This window comes from Procambarus clarkii, chromosome 18 (genome assembly GCF_040958095.1).
Source record: "Procambarus clarkii isolate CNS0578487 chromosome 18, FALCON_Pclarkii_2.0, whole genome shotgun sequence".
In the NCBI taxonomy this organism is placed as follows: domain Eukaryota; kingdom Metazoa; phylum Arthropoda; class Malacostraca; order Decapoda; family Cambaridae; genus Procambarus; species Procambarus clarkii.
This window is the reverse complement of record NC_091167.1, coordinates 47,794,861-47,815,330: the sequence shown is the minus strand read 5'-3', so window position 1 is coordinate 47,815,330 and position 20,470 is coordinate 47,794,861. Positions and strand designations below refer to the sequence as shown.

General features: G+C 44.2%; 1 protein-coding gene across 1 annotated transcript in view; it reads left to right on the top strand.

Moving 5' to 3' along the window:
* The window catches only part of LOC123754661 (uncharacterized), a 42,789-nt gene extending 24,481 nt beyond the window's left edge, over positions 1 to 18,308 (top strand). Inside the window, exons 2-4 of the mRNA XM_069326884.1 lie at positions 8,165 to 8,293; positions 10,697 to 10,865; positions 18,047 to 18,308. Of these exons, the coding sequence (XP_069182985.1) occupies positions 8,165 to 8,293; positions 10,697 to 10,865; positions 18,047 to 18,308 (560 nt within the window). The remainder of the gene's footprint in view (positions 1 to 8,164; positions 8,294 to 10,696; positions 10,866 to 18,046) is intronic.
* Positions 18,309 to 20,470: the final 2,162 nt, after the last annotated feature.

The following is a 20,470-nucleotide window of genomic DNA, read 5'->3' as shown; positions in this document are numbered from 1 at the left end:
TGTTGTCCAAAGATTGTTTATCTTCACTTGTGGTTTATGCAAGTATAGGCTTATAAGCTGGACACGAGTTCTCTCACATTGACAGTGGCTTGACGAAAATTGCAGACTGACCCCTCACTCATCTGGTGCCTTCGGGAGGTAGAGATGTTTGAGATATATATATCTCGAACTATCTACTTCTTTTGTAAGGTCTGATGGCGTAGTGGGTTAAAGCATACTAGTTATGCCAGCTACTGGAAGGTAGTTGTGCTTTCTGGGTTCGAGTCCCACTGGTGGGTGTTGTCCAAAGATTGTTTATCTTCACTTGTGGTTTATGCAAGTATAGGATTATAAGCTGGACACGAGTTCTCTCACATTGACAGTGGCTTGACGAAAATTGCAGACTGACCCCTCACTCATCTGGTGCCTTCGGGAGGTAGAGATGTTTGAGATATATATATCTCGAACTATCTACTTCTTTTGTAAGGTCTGATGGCGTAGTGGGTTAAAGCATACTAGTTATGCCAGCTACTGGAAGGTAGTTGTGCTTTCTGGGTTCGAGTCCCACTGGTGGGTGTTGTCCAAAGATTGTTTATCTTCACTTGTGGTTTATGCAAGTATAGGCTTATAAGCTGGACACGAGTTCTCTCACATTGACAGTGGCTTGACGAAAATTGCAGACTGACCCCTCACTCATCTGGTGCCTTCGGGAGGTAGAGATGTTTGAGATATATATATCTCGAACTATCTACTTCTTTTGTAAGGTCTGATGGCGTAGTGGGTTAAAGCATACTAGTTATGCCAGCTACTGGAAGGTAGTTGTGCTTTCTGGGTTCGAGTCCCACTGGTGGGTGTTGTCCAAAGATTGTTTATCTTCACTTGTGGTTTATGCAAGTATAGGCTTATAAGCTGGACACGAGTTCTCTCACATTGACAGTGGCTTGACGAAAATTGCAGACTGACCCCTCACTCATCTGGTGCCTTCGGGAGGTAGAGATGTTTGAGATATATATATCTCGAACTATCTACTTCTTTTGTAAGGTCTGATGGCGTAGTGGGTTAAAGCATACTAGTTATGCCAGCTACTGGAAGGTAGTTGTGCTTTCTGGGTTCGAGTCCCACTGGTGGGTGTTGTCCAAAGATTGTTTATCTTCACTTGTGGTTTATGCAAGTATAGGCTTATAAGCTGGACACGAGTTCTCTCACATTGACAGTGGCTTGACGAAAATTGCAGACTGACCCCTCACTCATCTGGTGCCTTCGGGAGGTAGAGATGTTTGAGATATATATATCTCGAACTATCTACTTCTTTTGTAAGGTCTGATGGCGTAGTGGGTTAAAGCATACTAGTTATGCCAACTACTGGAAGGTAGTTGTGCTTTCTGGGTTCGAGTCCCACTGGTGGGTGTTGTCCAAAGATTGTTTATCTTCACTTGTGGTTTATGCAAGTATAGGCTTATAAGCTGGACACGAGTTCTCTCACATTGACAGTGGCTTGACGAAAATTGCAGACTGACCCCTCACTCATCTGGTGCCTTCGGGAGGTAGAGATGTTTGAGATATATATATCTCGAACTATCTACTTCTTTTGTAAGGTCTGATGGCGTAGTGGGTTAAAGCATACTAGTTATGCCAGCTACTGGAAGGTAGTTGTGCTTTCTGGGTTCGAGTCCCACTGGTGGGTGTTGTCCAAAGATTGTTTATCTTCACTTGTGGTTTATGCAAGTATAGGCTTATAAGCTGGACACGAGTTCTCTCACATTGACAGTGGCTTGACGAAAATTGCAGACTGACCCCTCACTCATCTGGTGCCTTCGGGAGGTAGAGATGTTTGAGATATATATATCTCGAACTATCTACTTCTTTTGTAAGGTCTGATGGCGTAGTGGGTTAAAGCATACTAGTTATGCCAGCTACTGGAAGGTAGTTGTGCTTTCTGGGTTCGAGTCCCACTGGTGGGTGTTGTCCAAAGATTGTTTATCTTCACTTGTGGTTTATGCAAGTATAGGCTTATAAGCTGGACACGAGTTCTCTCACATTGACAGTGGCTTGACGAAAATTGCAGACTGACCCCTCACTCATCTGGTGCCTTCGGGAGGTAGAGATGTTTGAGATATATATATCTCGAACTATCTACTTCTTTTGTAAGGTCTGATGGCGTAGTGGGTTAAAGCATACTAGTTATGCCAGCTACTGGAAGGTAGTTGTGCTTTCTGGGTTCGAGTCCCACTGGTGGGTGTTGTCCAAAGATTGTTTATCTTCACTTGTGGTTTATGCAAGTATAGGCTTATAAGCTGGACACGAGTTCTCTCACATTGACAGTGGCTTGACGAAAATTGCAGACTGACCCCTCACTCATCTGGTGCCTTCGGGAGGTAGAGATGTTTGAGATATATATATCTCGAACTATCTACTTCTTTTGTAAGGTCTGATGGCGTAGTGGGTTAAAGCATACTAGTTATGCCAGCTACTGGAAGGTAGTTGTGCTTTCTGGGTTCGAGTCCCACTGGTGGGTGTTGTCCAAAGATTGTTTATCTTCACTTGTGGTTTATGCAAGTATAGGCTTATAAGCTGGACACGAGTTCTCTCACATTGACAGTGGCTTGACGAAAATTGCAGACTGACCCCTCACTCATCTGGTGCCTTCGGGAGGTAGAGATGTTTGAGATATATATATCTCGAACTATCTACTTCTTTTGTAAGGTCTGATGGCGTAGTGGGTTAAAGCATACTAGTTATGCCAGCTACTGGAAGGTAGTTGTGCTTTCTGGGTTCGAGTCCCACTGGTGGGTGTTGTCCAAAGATTGTTTATCTTCACTTGTGGTTTATGCAAGTATAGGCTTATAAGCTGGACACGAGTTCTCTCACATTGACAGTGGCTTGACGAAAATTGCAGACTGACCCCTCACTCATCTGGTGCCTTCGGGAGGTAGAGATGTTTGAGATATATATATCTCGAACTATCTACTTCTTTTGTAAGGTCTGATGGCGTAGTGGGTTAAAGCATACTAGTTATGCCAGCTACTGGAAGGTAGTTGTGCTTTCTGGGTTCGAGTCCCACTGGTGGGTGTTGTCCAAAGATTGTTTATCTTCACTTGTGGTTTATGCAAGTATAGGCTTATAAGCTGGACACGAGTTCTCTCACATTGACAGTGGCTTGACGAAAATTGCAGACTGACCCCTCACTCATCTGGTGCCTTCGGGAGGTAGAGATGTTTGAGATATATATATCTCGAACTATCTACTTCTTTTGTAAGGTCTGATGGCGTAGTGGGTTAAAGCATACTAGTTATGCCAGCTACTGGAAGGTAGTTGTGCTTTCTGAGTTCGAGTCCCACTGGTGGGTGTTGTCCAAAGATTGTTTATCTTCACTTGTGGTTTATGCAAGTATAGGCTTATAAGCTGGACACGAGTTCTCTCACATTGACAGTGGCTTGACGAAAATTGCAGACTGACCCCTCACTCATCTGGTGCCTTCGGGAGGTAGAGATGTTTGAGATATATATATCTCGAACTATCTACTTCTTTTGTAAGGTCTGATGGCGTAGTGGGTTAAAGCATACTAGTTATGCCAGCTACTGGAAGGTAGTTGTGCTTTCTGGGTTCGAGTCCCACTGGTGGGTGTTGTCCAAAGATTGTTTATCTTCACTTGTGGTTTATGCAAGTATAGGCTTATAAGCTGGACACGAGTTCTCTCACATTGACAGTGGCTTGACGAAAATTGCAGACTGACCCCTCACTCATCTGGTGCCTTCGGGAGGTAGAGATGTTTGAGATATATATATCTCGAACTATCTACTTCTTTTGTAAGGTCTGATGGCGTAGTGGGTTAAAGCATACTAGTTATGCCAGCTACTGGAAGGTAGTTGTGCTTTCTGGGTTCGAGTCCCACTGGTGGGTGTTGTCCAAAGATTGTTTATCTTCACTTGTGGTTTATGCAAGTATAGGCTTATAAGCTGGACACGAGTTCTCTCACATTGACAGTGGCTTGACGAAAATTGCAGACTGACCCCTCACTCATCTGGTGCCTTCGGGAGGTAGAGATGTTTGAGATATATATATCTCGAACTATCTACTTCTTTTGTAAGGTCTGATGGCGTAGTGGGTTAAAGCATACTAGTTATGCCAGCTACTGGAAGGTAGTTGTGCTTTCTGGGTTCGAGTCCCACTGGTGGGTGTTGTCCAAAGATTGTTTATCTTCACTTGTGGTTTATGCAAGTATAGGCTTATAAGCTGGACACGAGTTCTCTCACATTGACAGTGGCTTGACGAAAATTGCAGACTGACCCCTCACTCATCTGGTGCCTTCGGGAGGTAGAGATGTTTGAGATATATATATCTCGAACTATCTACTTCTTTTGTAAGGTCTGATGGCGTAGTGGGTTAAAGCATACTAGTTATGCCAGCTACTGGAAGGTAGTTGTGCTTTCTGGGTTCGAGTCCCACTGGTGGGTGTTGTCCAAAGATTGTTTATCTTCACTTGTGGTTTATGCAAGTATAGGCTTATAAGCTGGACACGAGTTCTCTCACATTGACAGTGGCTTGACGAAAATTGCAGACTGACCCCTCACTCATCTGGTGCCTTCGGGAGGTAGAGATGTTTGAGATATATATATCTCGAACTATCTACTTCTTTTGTAAGGTCTGATGGCGTAGTGGGTTAAAGCATACTAGTTATGCCAGCTACTGGAAGGTAGTTGTGCTTTCTGGGTTCGAGTCCCACTGGTGGGTGTTGTCCAAAGATTGTTTATCTTCACTTGTGGTTTATGCAAGTATAGGCTTATAAGCTGGACACGAGTTCTCTCACATTGACAGTGGCTTGACGAAAATTGCAGACTGACCCCTCACTCATCTGGTGCCTTCGGGAGGTAGAGATGTTTGAGATATATATATCTCGAACTATCTACTTCTTTTGTAAGGTCTGATGGCGTAGTGGGTTAAAGCATACTAGTTATGCCAGCTACTGGAAGGTAGTTGTGCTTTCTGGGTTCGAGTCCCACTGGTGGGTGTTGTCCAAAGATTGTTTATCTTCACTTGTGGTTTATGCAAGTATAGGCTTATAAGCTGGACACGAGTTCTCTCACATTGACAGTGGCTTGACGAAAATTGCAGACTGACCCCTCACTCATCTGGTGCCTTCGGGAGGTAGAGATGTTTGAGATATATATATCTCGAACTATCTACTTCTTTTGTAAGGTCTGATGGCGTAGTGGGTTAAAGCATACTAGTTATGCCAGCTACTGGAAGGTAGTTGTGCTTTCTGGGTTCGAGTCCCACTGGTGGGTGTTGTCCAAAGATTGTTTATCTTCACTTGTGGTTTATGCAAGTATAGGCTTATAAGCTGGACACGAGTTCTCTCACATTGACAGTGGCTTGACGAAAATTGCAGACTGACCCCTCACTCATCTGGTGCCTTCGGGAGGTAGAGATGTTTGAGATATATATATCTCGAACTATCTACTTCTTTTGTAAGGTCTGATGGCGTAGTGGGTTAAAGCATACTAGTTATGCCAGCTACTGGAAGGTAGTTGTGCTTTCTGGGTTCGAGTCCCACTGGTGGGTGTTGTCCAAAGATTGTTTATCTTCACTTGTGGTTTATGCAAGTATAGGCTTATAAGCTGGACACGAGTTCTCTCACATTGACAGTGGCTTGACGAAAATTGCAGACTGACCCCTCACTCATCTGGTGCCTTCGGGAGGTAGAGATGTTTGAGATATATATATCTCGAACTATCTACTTCTTTTGTAAGGTCTGATGGCGTAGTGGGTTAAAGCATACTAGTTATGCCAGCTACTGGAAGGTAGTTGTGCTTTCTGGGTTCGAGTCCCACTGGTGGGTGTTGTCCAAAGATTGTTTATCTTCACTTGTGGTTTATGCAAGTATAGGCTTATAAGCTGGACACGAGTTCTCTCACATTGACAGTGGCTTGACGAAAATTGCAGACTGACCCCTCACTCATCTGGTGCCTTCGGGAGGTAGAGATGTTTGAGATATATATATCTCGAACTATCTACTTCTTTTGTAAGGTCTGATGGCGTAGTGGGTTAAAGCATACTAGTTATGCCAGCTACTGGAAGGTAGTTGTGCTTTCTGGGTTCGAGTCCCACTGGTGGGTGTTGTCCAAAGATTGTTTATCTTCACTTGTGGTTTATGCAAGTATAGGCTTATAAGCTGGACACGAGTTCTCTCACATTGACAGTGGCTTGACGAAAATTGCAGACTGACCCCTCACTCATCTGGTGCCTTCGGGAGGTAGAGATGTTTGAGATATATATATCTCGAACTATCTACTTCTTTTGTAAGGTCTGATGGCGTAGTGGGTTAAAGCATACTAGTTATGCCAGCTACTGGAAGGTAGTTGTGCTTTCTGGGTTCGAGTCCCACTGGTGGGTGTTGTCCAAAGATTGTTTATCTTCACTTGTGGTTTATGCAAGTATAGGCTTATAAGCTGGACACGAGTTCTCTCACATTGACAGTGGCTTGACGAAAATTGCAGACTGACCCCTCACTCATCTGGTGCCTTCGGGAGGTAGAGATGTTTGAGATATATATATCTCGAACTATCTACTTCTTTTGTAAGGTCTGATGGCGTAGTGGGTTAAAGCATACTAGTTATGCCAGCTACTGGAAGGTAGTTGTGCTTTCTGGGTTCGAGTCCCACTGGTGGGTGTTGTCCAAAGATTGTTTATCTTCACTTGTGGTTTATGCAAGTATAGGCTTATAAGCTGGACACGAGTTCTCTCACATTGACAGTGGCTTGACGAAAATTGCAGACTGACCCCTCACTCATCTGGTGCCTTCGGGAGGTAGAGATGTTTGAGATATATATATCTCGAACTATCTACTTCTTTTGTAAGGTCTGATGGCGTAGTGGGTTAAAGCATACTAGTTATGCCAGCTACTGGAAGGTAGTTGTGCTTTCTGGGTTCGAGTCCCACTGGTGGGTGTTGTCCAAAGATTGTTTATCTTCACTTGTGGTTTATGCAAGTATAGGCTTATAAGCTGGACACGAGTTCTCTCACATTGACAGTGGCTTGACGAAAATTGCAGACTGACCCCTCACTCATCTGGTGCCTTCGGGAGGTAGAGATGTTTGAGATATATATATCTCGAACTATCTACTTCTTTTGTAAGGTCTGATGGCGTAGTGGGTTAAAGCATACTAGTTATGCCAGCTACTGGAAGGTAGTTGTGCTTTCTGGGTTCGAGTCCCACTGGTGGGTGTTGTCCAAAGATTGTTTATCTTCACTTGTGGTTTATGCAAGTATAGGCTTATAAGCTGGACACGAGTTCTCTCACATTGACAGTGGCTTGACGAAAATTGCAGACTGACCCCTCACTCATCTGGTGCCTTCGGGAGGTAGAGATGTTTGAGATATATATATCTCGAACTATCTACTTCTTTTGTAAGGTCTGATGGCGTAGTGGGTTAAAGCATACTAGTTATGTCAGCTACTGGAAGGTAGTTGTGCTTTCTGGGTTCGAGTCCCACTGGTGGGTGTTGTCCAAAGATTGTTTATCTTCACTTGTGGTTTATGCAAGTATAGGCTTATAAGCTGGACACGAGTTCTCTCACATTGACAGTGGCTTGACGAAAATTGCAGACTGACCCCTCACTCATCTGGTGCCTTCGGGAGGTAGAGATGTTTGAGATATATATATCTCGAACTATCTACTTCTTTTGTAAGGTCTGATGGCGTAGTGGGTTAAAGCATACTAGTTATGCCAGCTACTGGAAGGTAGTTGTGCTTTCTGGGTTCGAGTCCCACTGGTGGGTGTTGTCCAAAGATTGTTTATCTTCACTTGTGGTTTATGCAAGTATAGGCTTATAAGCTGGACACGAGTTCTCTCACATTGACAGTGGCTTGACGAAAATTGCAGACTGACCCCTCACTCATCTGGTGCCTTCGGGAGGTAGAGATGTTTGAGATATATATATCTCGAACTATCTACTTCTTTTGTAAGGTCTGATGGCGTAGTGGGTTAAAGCATACTAGTTATGCCAGCTACTGGAAGGTAGTTGTGCTTTCTGGGTTCGAGTCCCACTGGTGGGTGTTGTCCAAAGATTGTTTATCTTCACTTGTGGTTTATGCAAGTATAGGCTTATATATATATATATATATATATTGTTCGTATTGTATTTATTTATCTTTTAATATTTATTGTTCGTGACCACACTGGCAGCATCAACAGAAGGGGGTGTGAGGGTGTACCGGCGGTGTCTGTACTGCAACAACGGGGACCCGGACGTCCAACTTCTCCAGAACTTCAACGTTTACTCACCCGACCTTCCTTGGGACGACCTCTTCCAAGGTAAGTTCTCACTGCTAGAAGGGAGGTACTGTTCAAAATCTTCGTTTAATTAATAAATTTAAAGCGTATTGAAGGTTACGAAATCTCCAGACTGACCGTCAAAACAGCTGCGGTCGAAAAATATCACATGAGTGCCCGTTAGCATCATAATTTACTTCGAATATGTATGACAACCCCACATCTAATAAACCAGTCTGACCTTTTAATTAGCTCTAGTTTAAAGGTAGCTTTGAAAAGCTTTTGGACAAATCAAGTGACTCCTACAAGCATCATTTAAAAAAAAATTATGCACAAAATTAATAATTCAGGAAGAATATCTAATAATCCCTCAATAAATTTTCTTTGTTTCCTTATAAAATGTTCACTTTTCCTGTACACACTTCACCCTCGTGCAACCAGCAGCAACTGATAACCTGAGTGTGAGTTTATAACCAGGTCGTGTTATTGGAGCATTATTGGGATGTTAATAGATTATGCAGATGATGAGTCATAATAATGTGGCTGAAAAATGTTGACCAAACCACACACTAGAAATTGAAGCTTCGACGATGCTTTGGTCCGTCCTGGACCATTATCAAGTCGATAGTGATGAGGTAAGGGAGGCAAATACTTTTAATAGGCAAGAGAGAGGTGAGGAGATGGAAATCTTAGAAGAAGATAAGAGCAAGGAGAAAAGTACTGAAGAAAAGGTGTAATAAGTCGTAGTCTCCGTGGTGTAGTGGTAAGACACTCGCCTAGCGTTCCGCGAGCGCTATGTCATGGGTTCGTATCCTGACCGGGGAGGATTTACTGGGCGCAATTCCTTAACTGTAGCCTCTGTTTAACGCAACAGTAAAATGTGTACTTGGATGAAAAAACGATTCTTCGCGGTAGGGGATCGTATTCCAGGGACTTGCCCGAAACGCTGCACGCGTACTAGTGGCTGTACAAGAATGTAACAACTCTTGTATGTATCTAAAAAAAAAAATAAAGGATGTAATAATAGGAGTAAGAAAGAGATCATAAGAGAAAACAAGAGAAAGAAAGATGAAAGGAAGGGTAGTCTTATATTAGGTTACGTTTGTTAGAACGTTTAGAACATTTGAGTATATACTGAGAAAGGGAAGAGTCAACAGCAACAAAGCCAAGACTCATATTGGGTAGGATGTGTATCAGAGCTGATTCGACAAGACAGCGTCTGTGTAGAGTAGAGGCAGGAAATATTATTTTAGAGGAATACCAATCAATAGGATGATTAGAATCCCTAACATTACAGAAGAGAGCATTGTTTGTGTCTGCAGACTTAACACTTCTTTTGTGTTCCTTAAGTCTGTCATTTAGTGTACCGCCAGTTTCACCAAAGTATTGGAGTGGACAAGACGAACAGGAAATAGAGTAGACACCAGCGGCATTAGAAGCAGGAGGAAAAGTGTGAACTAGATGGCTACGAAGTGTATTAGTTTGTCGAAAGTAGAGCTTTATGTCAAGACGACGAAAGGTATTAGTAAGAGTTTTGAGTTCAGATATGAAGGGAAGGTACAGTACAGGGCTAATAATGTTGGAAGTAGATTTAGGATGAAAGAAATTTCTTTTAGTTTGAGAGTAGGCACAGTTGATAAAATGTAAGTGATAACCAAGACGAAAGAATGATTCGTAGAAAAATGAAATTTCAGAATCAAGAAATTGAGGGTTCTTGGAGTGTAATAACTCATGAAGCGTGGAGAGGACTCTTATTTTGAGTATTCTTCTGCTCGTAAAAGTAGTTATACTATTATTATTGCTTATCTATTTAATTGCATTCTTATTGCATACCTATTGAAGTACGACTTCAATATCATACCAACTTACTTGCTTAGTACATAAGTATATCAGGTGGTAAATTCATTCACATAATTATTTAAAATTAAGAAAAAGCAAAGAATTACATTAGACCTGAGCGCCTTCTGGTGTGCTGCAATATTTCTTCCGCAACTTTTGTTGTGAACATTTAACACATTTCTTCCACAAACTTTTATTAATTTTTGCTGCAATATGTTTCACAAACTCAGAGATATTTTTTTTAAACCATCCGTAGTTATTGTACGTTATTAGTTATTGTAAGTGTTCATAATACATCTTTGCTTATACATTATAAAGCATTTTTGGGGAATAAAAATTAAATATATATTATTTTAATTTTAAATATATATTTTACAAAAATAACTTTAAAATAAAACTTACCTTACAGTGAGATAACTGTTTCATTTAATTTACAATTAAATACTCGGAAATAGCTGTGTATGGAGGACAGACGTTATTGTAGGAATAAGAAGTAAATCATATTCCCGAATATATTGGTTCAGAAGAATTTTCGATGAAAAGAATTCAACATAAACTAATTTTTCTTTCTATTAATTATATTCAAGATATATCCAACCGTTTCAGAAAGCTTGAAAGACTTCATGGGCAACAAGATGAAAGTAGTAACAGCATCTGTTGTCTTACCGTATCTTGACTACCAGCGAGTCAGCGAGACCCCCGGAACAGCCATTGTGTTGACCGACTCCACTGACGCCCGGCTCATCCACACCTTCGCCCACAAACTCAACTTCACGTAAGATTAAACCTGCCAACTAAAATGTTTGATTTAAAATGAGTTATTACAAACAAAGTACACACGCAAACACACACTGACACAATGATGGTCTGAAAATTATATTAGCCTTTATCCCTGATAAATGCAAGTTTATTAAGATAGAAACTGGAGTCAAATGACTCTAAATACCATACAGAATGAAGAGAAGACAATTTCCATTCTCTGATCCCTTCTCTCCCTCCCACAAATAATAATAATAATAACTTAGGAGTGAACATGACGAAAAATCTAATACCAGAGGAACACATGAGCAGAATAACGACAGCAGCATATGCCATTCTAACACACGTCTGGTTACCTTCAACAACCTGTATAAAGATCCCTTCCGAGCACTGTAAACATCCTTTGTGACACATATTATTGAGTATTTTGCACCAGCTTGGAACTCCTATCTAATGAAACACAAATTGAACTAGAAATGGTCCAAAAATATATATCACGGCTCACTCCTAAGCCTTGCTCTATATTATTTATGAGCTATAGGGCCAGAACTATGAATAAAGACTGAGAGAACTGGACTTCTAAACACTGAAGAAAAGAGAGAATAAGGCAGATAGAATAACGATGGACAAGAATCTAAGAAGGATTGAAAAAGAAGACATGAATGCACAGTTCAAATGATAAAACAGTAGAAGAAGAAGAATTCAGAGGCAGCTAGAAACACAGATAAGTTACAAATATGGGAGTAAATGAGGTAGTTTTCGAAAAAACTTCACTACGCAGTTTTCAATTTAAATATGATAAGAAAACTAGTGAAATTTATCATAGAACTAAACTAACAATGCTCAAAAAGCGGGACAGAGTCAAATATATCGACCCTCCCGACCCTCCAAGAACAGACAGGTGAGTACGCGCGCGCGCGCGCACACACACACACACAAACAAACACACACACACACACACACACACACACACACACACACACACACACACACACACACACACACACACACACACACACACACATTCTTGGATTGTCGGAAAGCCTTTGACACAGTACCGCATAAGAGGCTGGTACATAAGCTAGAGAGACAGGCAGGTGTAGCTGGTAAGGTGCTCCAGTGGATAAGGGAGTACCTAAGCAATAGGAAGCAGAGAATTACGGTGAGGGGTGAGACCTGTGATTGGCGTGAAGTCACCAGTGGAGTCCCACAGGGCTCTGTACTCGGTCCTATCTTGTTTCTGATATATGTAAATGATCTCCCGGAGGGTATCGATTCATTTCTCTCAATGTTTGCGGACGATGCTAAAATTATGAGAAGGATTAAAACAGAAGAGGACTGTTTGAGGCTTCAAAAAGACCTAGACAAGCTGAAGGAATGGTCGAACAAATGGTTGTTAGAGTTTATCCCAACCAAATGAAATGTAATGAAGATAAGTGTAGGGAGCAGGAGGCCAGATACAAGGTATCATCTGGCAGAGTAAATTCTTCAGGAGTCAGAGAAAGAAAAAGACTTGGGGGTTGATATCACGCCAGACCTGTCTCCTGCAGCACATATCAAGAGGATAACATCAGCGGCATATGCCAGGCTGGCCATCATACGAACGGCATTCAGAAACTTGTGTAAAGAATCATTCAGAACATTGTATACCACATATGTTAGGCCAATCCTGGAGTATGCAGCCCCAGCATGGAGTCCATATCTAGTCAAGGACAAGACTAAACTGGAAAAGGTTCAAAAGTTTGCCACCAGACTAGTACCCGAGCTGAGAGGTATGAGGTACGAGGAGAGACTACGAGAATTAAACTTCACTTCGCTGGAAGACAGAAGAGTTAGGGGGGACATGATCACCACATTCAAGATTCTGAAGGGAATTGATAGGGTAGATAAAGACAGGCTATTTAACACATGGGGACACAGGTGGAAACTGAGTGCCCAAATGAGCCACAGAGATATTAGAAAGCACTTTTTTAGTGTCAGAGTGGTTGACAAATGGAATGCATTAGGAAATGATGTGGTGGAGGCTGACTCCATACACAGTTTCAAGTGTAGATATGATAGAGCCCAATAGGCTCAGGAATCTGTACACCTGTTGATTGACGGTTGAGAGGCGGGACCAAAGAGCCAGAGCTCAACCCCCGGGAACACAACTAGGTGAGTACACACACACACACACACACACACACACACACACACACACACACACACACACACACACACACACACACACACACACACACACACACACACACACACAGGAAGGAGCAGAAGAACTGTGCCTCCCGCTCTCCATGGTGTATAACAAATCACTGGCAACAGGGGAACTGCCAGAAATTTGGAAAGCAGCTAACGTAGTCCCGATATACAGGAAAGGGGATAGACAGGAGGCACTGAATTACAGACCAGTGTCCCTAACCTGCATACCATGCAAGATGATGGAGAAGATTGTGCGAAGAAAGCTAGTGGAGCACCTGGAGCGAAAGAACTTTGTAACACAGCATCAACATGGATTCAGGGATGGCAGGTCCTGCCTCACAGGGTTACTTGAATTCTACGACCAGGCAACAAAAATAAGGCAAGAAAGAGAAGGGTGGGCAGACTGCATATTTTTGGATTGTCAGAAAGCCTTTGACACAGTGCCACACAAGAGGCTAGTGAAAAAACTGGAGATGCAGGCTGGAGTGAAAGGGAAGGTACTCCGTTAGATACAGGAGTACCTAAGTAACAGGAGACAACGAGTCAGTGTGAGGGGTGAGGTCTCAGATTGGCGAGACGTTACGAGTGGAGTACCGCAGGGGTCAGTCCTTGGACCTATACTGTTTCTGATATATGTAAATGATCTTCCAGAGGGTATAGAATCGTTTCTCTCAATGTTTGCCGATGATGCAAAAATTATGAGGAGGATTGAAACTGAGGACGATAGTAGGAGGCTACAAGATGACCTAGACAGACTGAGTGAATGGTCCAACAAATGGCTGTTGAAGTTCAACCCGAGTAAATGCAAAGTAATGAAACTAGGTGGTGGAAATAGGAGGCCAAACACAGGATACAGAATAGGAGATGAAGTACTTAATGAAACGAACAGAGAGAAAGATCTAGGAGTTGATATCACACCAAACCTGTCTCCTGAAGCCCACATAAAAAGAATAACGTCTGCGGCATATGCGAGGCTGGCTAACATCAGAACAACGTTCTGAAACCTGTGTAAGGAATCATTCAGAATCTTGTACACCACATATGTAAGACCAATCCTGGAGTATGCGGCCCCAGCATGGAGCCCGTACCTTGTCAAGCACAAGACGAAGCTGGAAAAAGTCCAAAGGTATGCCACTAGACTAGTCCCAGAACTAAGAGGCATGAGTTACGAGGAAAGGCTGCGGGAAATGCACCTTACGACACTGGAAGACAGAAGAGTAAGGGGAGACATGATCACAACCTACAAAATCCTCAGAGGAATCGACCGGGTAAACAAGGATAAACTATTCAACACTGGTGGGACGCGAACAAGGGGACACAGGTGGAAACTGAGTACCCACATGAGCCACAGAGACGTTAGATGGAACTTTTTCAGTGTCAGAGTAGTTAACGGATGGAATGCATTAGGCAGTGATGTGGTGGAGGCTGACTCCATACACAGTTTTAAATGTAGATATGATAGAGCCCAGTAGGTTCAGGAATCTGTACACCAGTTGATTGACAGTTGAGAGGCGGGACCAAAGAGCCAATGCTCAACCCCCACAACCACAAATAGGTGAGTACACACACACACACACACACACACACACACACACACACACACACACACACACACACACACACACACACAGATACAAGGTATCATCTGGGAGAGGAAATTCTTCAGGAGTCAGAGAAGGAAAAAGACTTGGGGGTTGATATCACGCCAGACCTGTCTCCTGCAGCACATATCAAGCGGATAACATCAGCGGCATATGCCAGGCTGGCCAACATACGAACGGCATTCAGAAACTTGTGTAAAGAATCATTCAGAACTTTGTATACCACATATGTCAGGCCAATCCTGGAGTATGCAGCCCCAGCATGGAGTCCATATCTAGTCAAGGATAAGACTAAACTGGAAAAGGTTCAAAGGTTTGCCACCAGACTAGTACCCGAGCTGAGAGGTATGAGCTACGAGGAGAGACTACGGGAATTAAACCTCACTTCGCTGGAAGACAGAAGAGTTAGGGGGGACATGATCACCACATTCAAGATTCTGAAGGGGATTGATAGGGTAGATAAAGACAGTCTATTTATCACAAGGGGAACACGCACAAGGGGACACAGGTGGAAACTGAGTGCCCAAATGAGCCACAGAGATATTAGAAAGAACTTTTTTAGTGTCAGAGTGGTTGACAAATGGAATGCATTAGGGGGTGATGTGGTGGAGGCTGACTCCATACACAGTTTCAAGTGTAGATATGATAGAGCCCAATAGGCTCAGGAATCTGTACACCTGTTGATTGACGGTTGAGAGGCGGGACCAAAGAGCCAGAGCTCAACCCCCGCAAACACAACTAGGTGAGTACACACACACACACACACACACACATACATGCACACACACACACACACACACACACACACACACACACACACACACACACACACACACACACACACACACACACACACACACACACACACACACACACACACACTCTCTCTCTCTCTCTCTCTCTCTCTCTCTCTCTCTCCATGTATCTGGAGGACCAAATACATAGAGATCTAAGATGTTTGACACGGTAACGAGAAAGTTTCTAAGCCAACACATCAAGGGACCAACAAGGATGAGAGGGGAAGATGAACTAGCCATACTTGATCTGATATTTATCCTAAATGAGTCGAATATAAGGGAAGTTGAGTTGGAAGCTCCCTTGGGAATGAGTGATCACAGTGTACCTTTGACATTGATCTTTGAGTACCTGGTAGAGCTAGGAATTATCTCCCCCAAAAAAGAACTAGGAAACAAAAGGGTGGCATACCGAAAGGGGAACTATGAGAAGATGAGAAGTTTCCTAAGGGATATACCATGGGACACAGAACTCAGAGATAATTCTGAACAAGACATGATTGACTATGTAACCCAAAAGTGTCAGAAGTCAGTAAACATGTTTATCCAGGCCCAAAAGAAAAAATCTGAGAAACAAAAAAAGAATCTATGGTTTAATAGAGCGTGTATGGATGCAAAGGAACTGAACAAAAGGGCGTGGAGACACTACCGAAATAACAGAACACCAGAAAGCAGAGAGATACCAGAGAACCAGGAATGAGTATGTTAGTGTGAGAAGAGAAGCTGAGAAAAATTATGAAAATGATATAGCAAACAAAGCCAAGACCGAACCAAAGCTACTCCACGGTCTTATCAGGAGGAAAACAACAGTGAAAGAACAGGTAATGAAAATTAGAACAGGTGAGGACAGGTATACAGAGAATGACAAAAAGGTGTGTGAAGTACTCAACAATAGGTTCCAGGAGGTCTTCACAATAGAACAAGGTGAGGTCACTGTGCTAGGAGAGGGGGCAGTAAACCAGGCGGTCTTGGAAGGGTTCGAAATTATGACAGATGAAGTTAAGAGATACCTGTTGGATCTGGATGTGGGAAAGGCTGTTGGTCCAGACGGGATCTCACCATGGATTCCTCTCATTGTTTGCTGATGATGCAAAAATTCTGATGAGGATTAAGATGGAGGAAGATAGTATGAGGCTACAAGATGACCTAGACAGACTGAATGAATGGTACAACAAATGGCTACTAAGGTTCAATCCGAGTAAATGTAAGGTAATGAAACTAGGCAGTGGAAACAGTAGGCCAGACACAGGATACCGAATGGGTTATCTTGAGCTGATTTTGGGGCTTTAGTGTCCCCGCGGCCCGGTCCTCGACCAGGCCTCCACCCCCAGGAAGCAGCCGTGACAGCTGACTAACACCCAGGTACCTATTTTACTGCTAGGTAACAGGGGCATAGGACGAAAGAAACTTTGCCCATTGTTTCTCGCCGGCGCCTGGGATCGAACCCAGGACCACAGGATCACAAGTCCAGCGTGCTGTCCGCTCGGCCGACCGGCTCCTACTAAACCGGCTCATGGGGGATGAAGTTCTTCATGAAACGGACAGAGAGAAAGATCTGGGAGTTGACATCACACCAAACCTGTCTCCTGAAGCTCCCATCAAAAGAATAACATCTGCAGCATATGAGAGGCTGGCTAACATCAGAACTGCCTTCAGGAACCTGTGTAAGGAATCGTTCAGAACTTTGTACACCACATATGGAAGAACAATCCTGGAGTATGCGGCCCCGGCATGGAGCCCGTACCTTGTCAAGCACAAGGCAAAACTTGAAAAAGTTCAGAGGTATACCACTAGGCTAGTCCCAGAACTAAGAGGCATGAGTTACAAGGAAAGGGTGCGGGAAATGCACCTCGCGACACTGGAAGACAGAAGAGTAAAGGGAAACATGATCACTACCTACAAAATTCTCAAAGGAGTTGACAGGGTTATCTTGAGATGATTTCGGGGCTTTTTAGTGTCCCCGCGGCCCGGTCCTCGACCAGGCCTCCATCCCCCAGGAAACAGCCCGTGACAGCTGACTAACACCCAGGTACCTATTTTACTGCTAGGTAACAGGGGCATAGGGTGAAAGAAACTCTGCCCATTGTTTCTCGCCGGCGCCCGGGATCGAACCCGGGACCACAGGATCACAAGTCAAGCGTGCTGTCCGCTCGGCCGACCTTTAGGGTAGATAAAGATAAACTGTTTAATATGGGTGGTACGCGAACAAGGGGACACAGGTGGAAACTGAGTACCCAAATGAGCCACAAGGACATTTGAAAGAACTTTTTCAGTGTCAGAGTAGTTAACAGATGGAATGCATTAGGCAGTGATGTGGTGGAGATTGACTCCATACACAGTTTCAAATGTAGATATGATAGAGAACAGTAGGTTCAGGAATCTGTACACCAGTTGATTGACAGTTGAGAGGCGGGACCAAAGAGGCAGAGCTCAACCCCGGCAAGCACAACTAAGTGAGTACAACTAGGTGAGTATACACACACACGCGCAATCTATTATTTTCATTTAAAGCCTAATTCACTTGACAGACCGCAATCTTTAAAACAGAGCGCTGATGCTGTTTTCCTCGGATTGTGGTGCCGTAACTTTGCCGTTTTCACCGCCAGTTTCAATGTCCATGAAGCTGTGAACCGCACCTGGGGAGTGGAGACGAACGGCACCTTCACCGGAACCATTGGTCTCCTCCAGCGAGAGCAAATGGACTTTTCAACCCTTACAATACCGACGGCAAAGCGCCTCAAAGCTGTTGATTTTTTTATTGCTTATCCTGCCGACTCCTTATCAATAACCTCCCTCAAGCCATCGCTGCTGCCTAAATACCTCGCTCTCATACGTCCATTTGAAGGTACAAATCTTTATAATCTATGAATTTAAAAGAGAATTATCTGTTTTTTCTCCGTTTGTTCGTCTTTCCGTGGTACGAAGGCATGGGGCCAGATTCCGAAGCAGTTACGCAAGCACTTACGAACCTGTTCATCTTTTCTCAATCATTGGCGGCTTTGTTTACAATTATTAAACAGTTAATAAGCTCCCAAGCACCAGGAGGCTATTTATAACAATAACAACAGTTGATTCGGAAGTTTCATGTTTGTGGTAGTAGTAGTAGTAGTAGGCATCCTTCATTCTCGGAAGACTATGGAGTTGCGCCCTAGTTGTCAATCCTGGTACAGCGTCTGGTGTGACTGATGAGGCCAATCCGAGAGTGGCAGTCCATCCCACACCGAGCACAAACGAAGTCCGATTCTGGTCTGTCTTCCAGGCTACTGACTTTCCTTCTCTGTCTCTGTGCCTCCGATTCCTTGGCAAGTGACTCCTCGAACTTGGAGAGACCTCTTTGAACAGACTGCCCCCAGGCTGAACGGTCTGCAGCCAGTGTCTCCCATATAGCAAGATCGACGTCCATGGCTTTCAGGTCGCTCTTGCATACGTCTTTGTACCGTAGCTGGGGCTTGCCTGTTGGACGCTTTCCCTGCATCAGCTCTCCGTACAGGAGATCCTTGGGGATCCTGCCGTCGCCCATTCGCACAACGTGCCGAGCCAGCGCATTCGTCTCTGTTTCAGCATTGTGTACATGCTGGTGATTCTTGCTCTCCCCAAGACATTGTTGTTTGTCACCTTGTCCTGCCAGGTGATGTCCAAGATGTGTCGAAGGCAGCGCATGCGGTAGGCATTCAGCTGTCTTTCCTGACGGGCGTGGAGTGTCCAAGACTCACTGCCATAAAGGAGAGTGCTCAGGACACAGGCTCTGTAAACCTGAATCTTAGTATACTCAGTTAGCCTATTGTTGGCCCACACTCTCTTTGTCAGTTTGGACATGGTAGTAGATGCCTTACCGATGCGTTTGTTTAGCTCCGTATCAAGAGAGAGGGAGTCAGAGATTGTGGAGCCCAGGTACACGAAGTCGTGAACGACTTCCAGTTTGGAATCAGAGATGCTGATGTCAGGTGGGGAGTCCACTCCTTGTCCCATGACTTGTGTTTTCTTCAGACTGATGGTGAGTCCGAAAGTCTGAGAGGCCTTGCTGAAGCGGATTATGAGCCGTTGGAGGTCTTCAGCTGAGTGGGCAGTGACTGCTGCGTCGTCGGCAAAGAGGAAGTCACGCAGACACCGCAGCCGAACCTTCGTCTTGGCTCTCAGCCTGGCGAGGTTAAAGAGCTTTCCATCCGACCTGTTCCGGAGGTAAATGCCTTCCGTGACAGATCCGAAGGCGTGCCGCAGCATAACTGCGAAGAAAATCCCGAATTGGGTTGGAGCCAGTACGCAGCCCTGCTTTAGTCCACTTCGGATGTCAAAGGCGTCTGATGTTAGGCCATCAAAGACCACGGTGCCCCTCATGTTCTCATGGAAAGATCTGATGATGCTGAGGAGCCTGGTTGGGCATCCGATCTTGGGGAGGATCTTGAACAGGCCATCCCTGCTGACGAGGTCGAAGGCCTTCGTCAGATCTATGAAGGCTACGAAGAGTGGCTGCTTCTGTTCCCTGCATTTCTCCTGCAGTTGTCTGAGGGAAAAGACCATGTCGATGGTGGATCTGCCAGCTTTGAATCCGCATTGTGATTCTGGATAGACTCTCTCTGCAAGTACTTGGAGCCTCTTCAATGCGACTCGAGCAAACAGCTTTCAGACAATACTGAGGAGGGAGATTCCACGGTAGTTGTTGCTGACGCCCGTGTCACCTTTATTCTTATACAGCGTGACGATGTTGGCATCCCTCATGTCCTGTGGCACCTCTCCTTCTTCCCAGCAGAGGCAGAGAATTTCATGCAGCTCCATGAGCAGGCTACCTCTGCAGCACTTCAAGGTCTCAGCAGGAATGCCATCTTTGCCAGGAGCTTTACCAGAAACAAGGGAGTCTTGGGCATCGCTGAGTTCTTCCAGGGTCGGTTCGCTGTCGAACTCCATTAACACAGGCAGACACTCAATGGCGCTCAGGGCGTCTTCGCTGACCACATTGTCCCTGGCATATAGTTCAGAGTAGTGCTCGACCCAGCGCTTCAGCTGCAGTGTCTGGTCCTGAATCACCTCGCTAG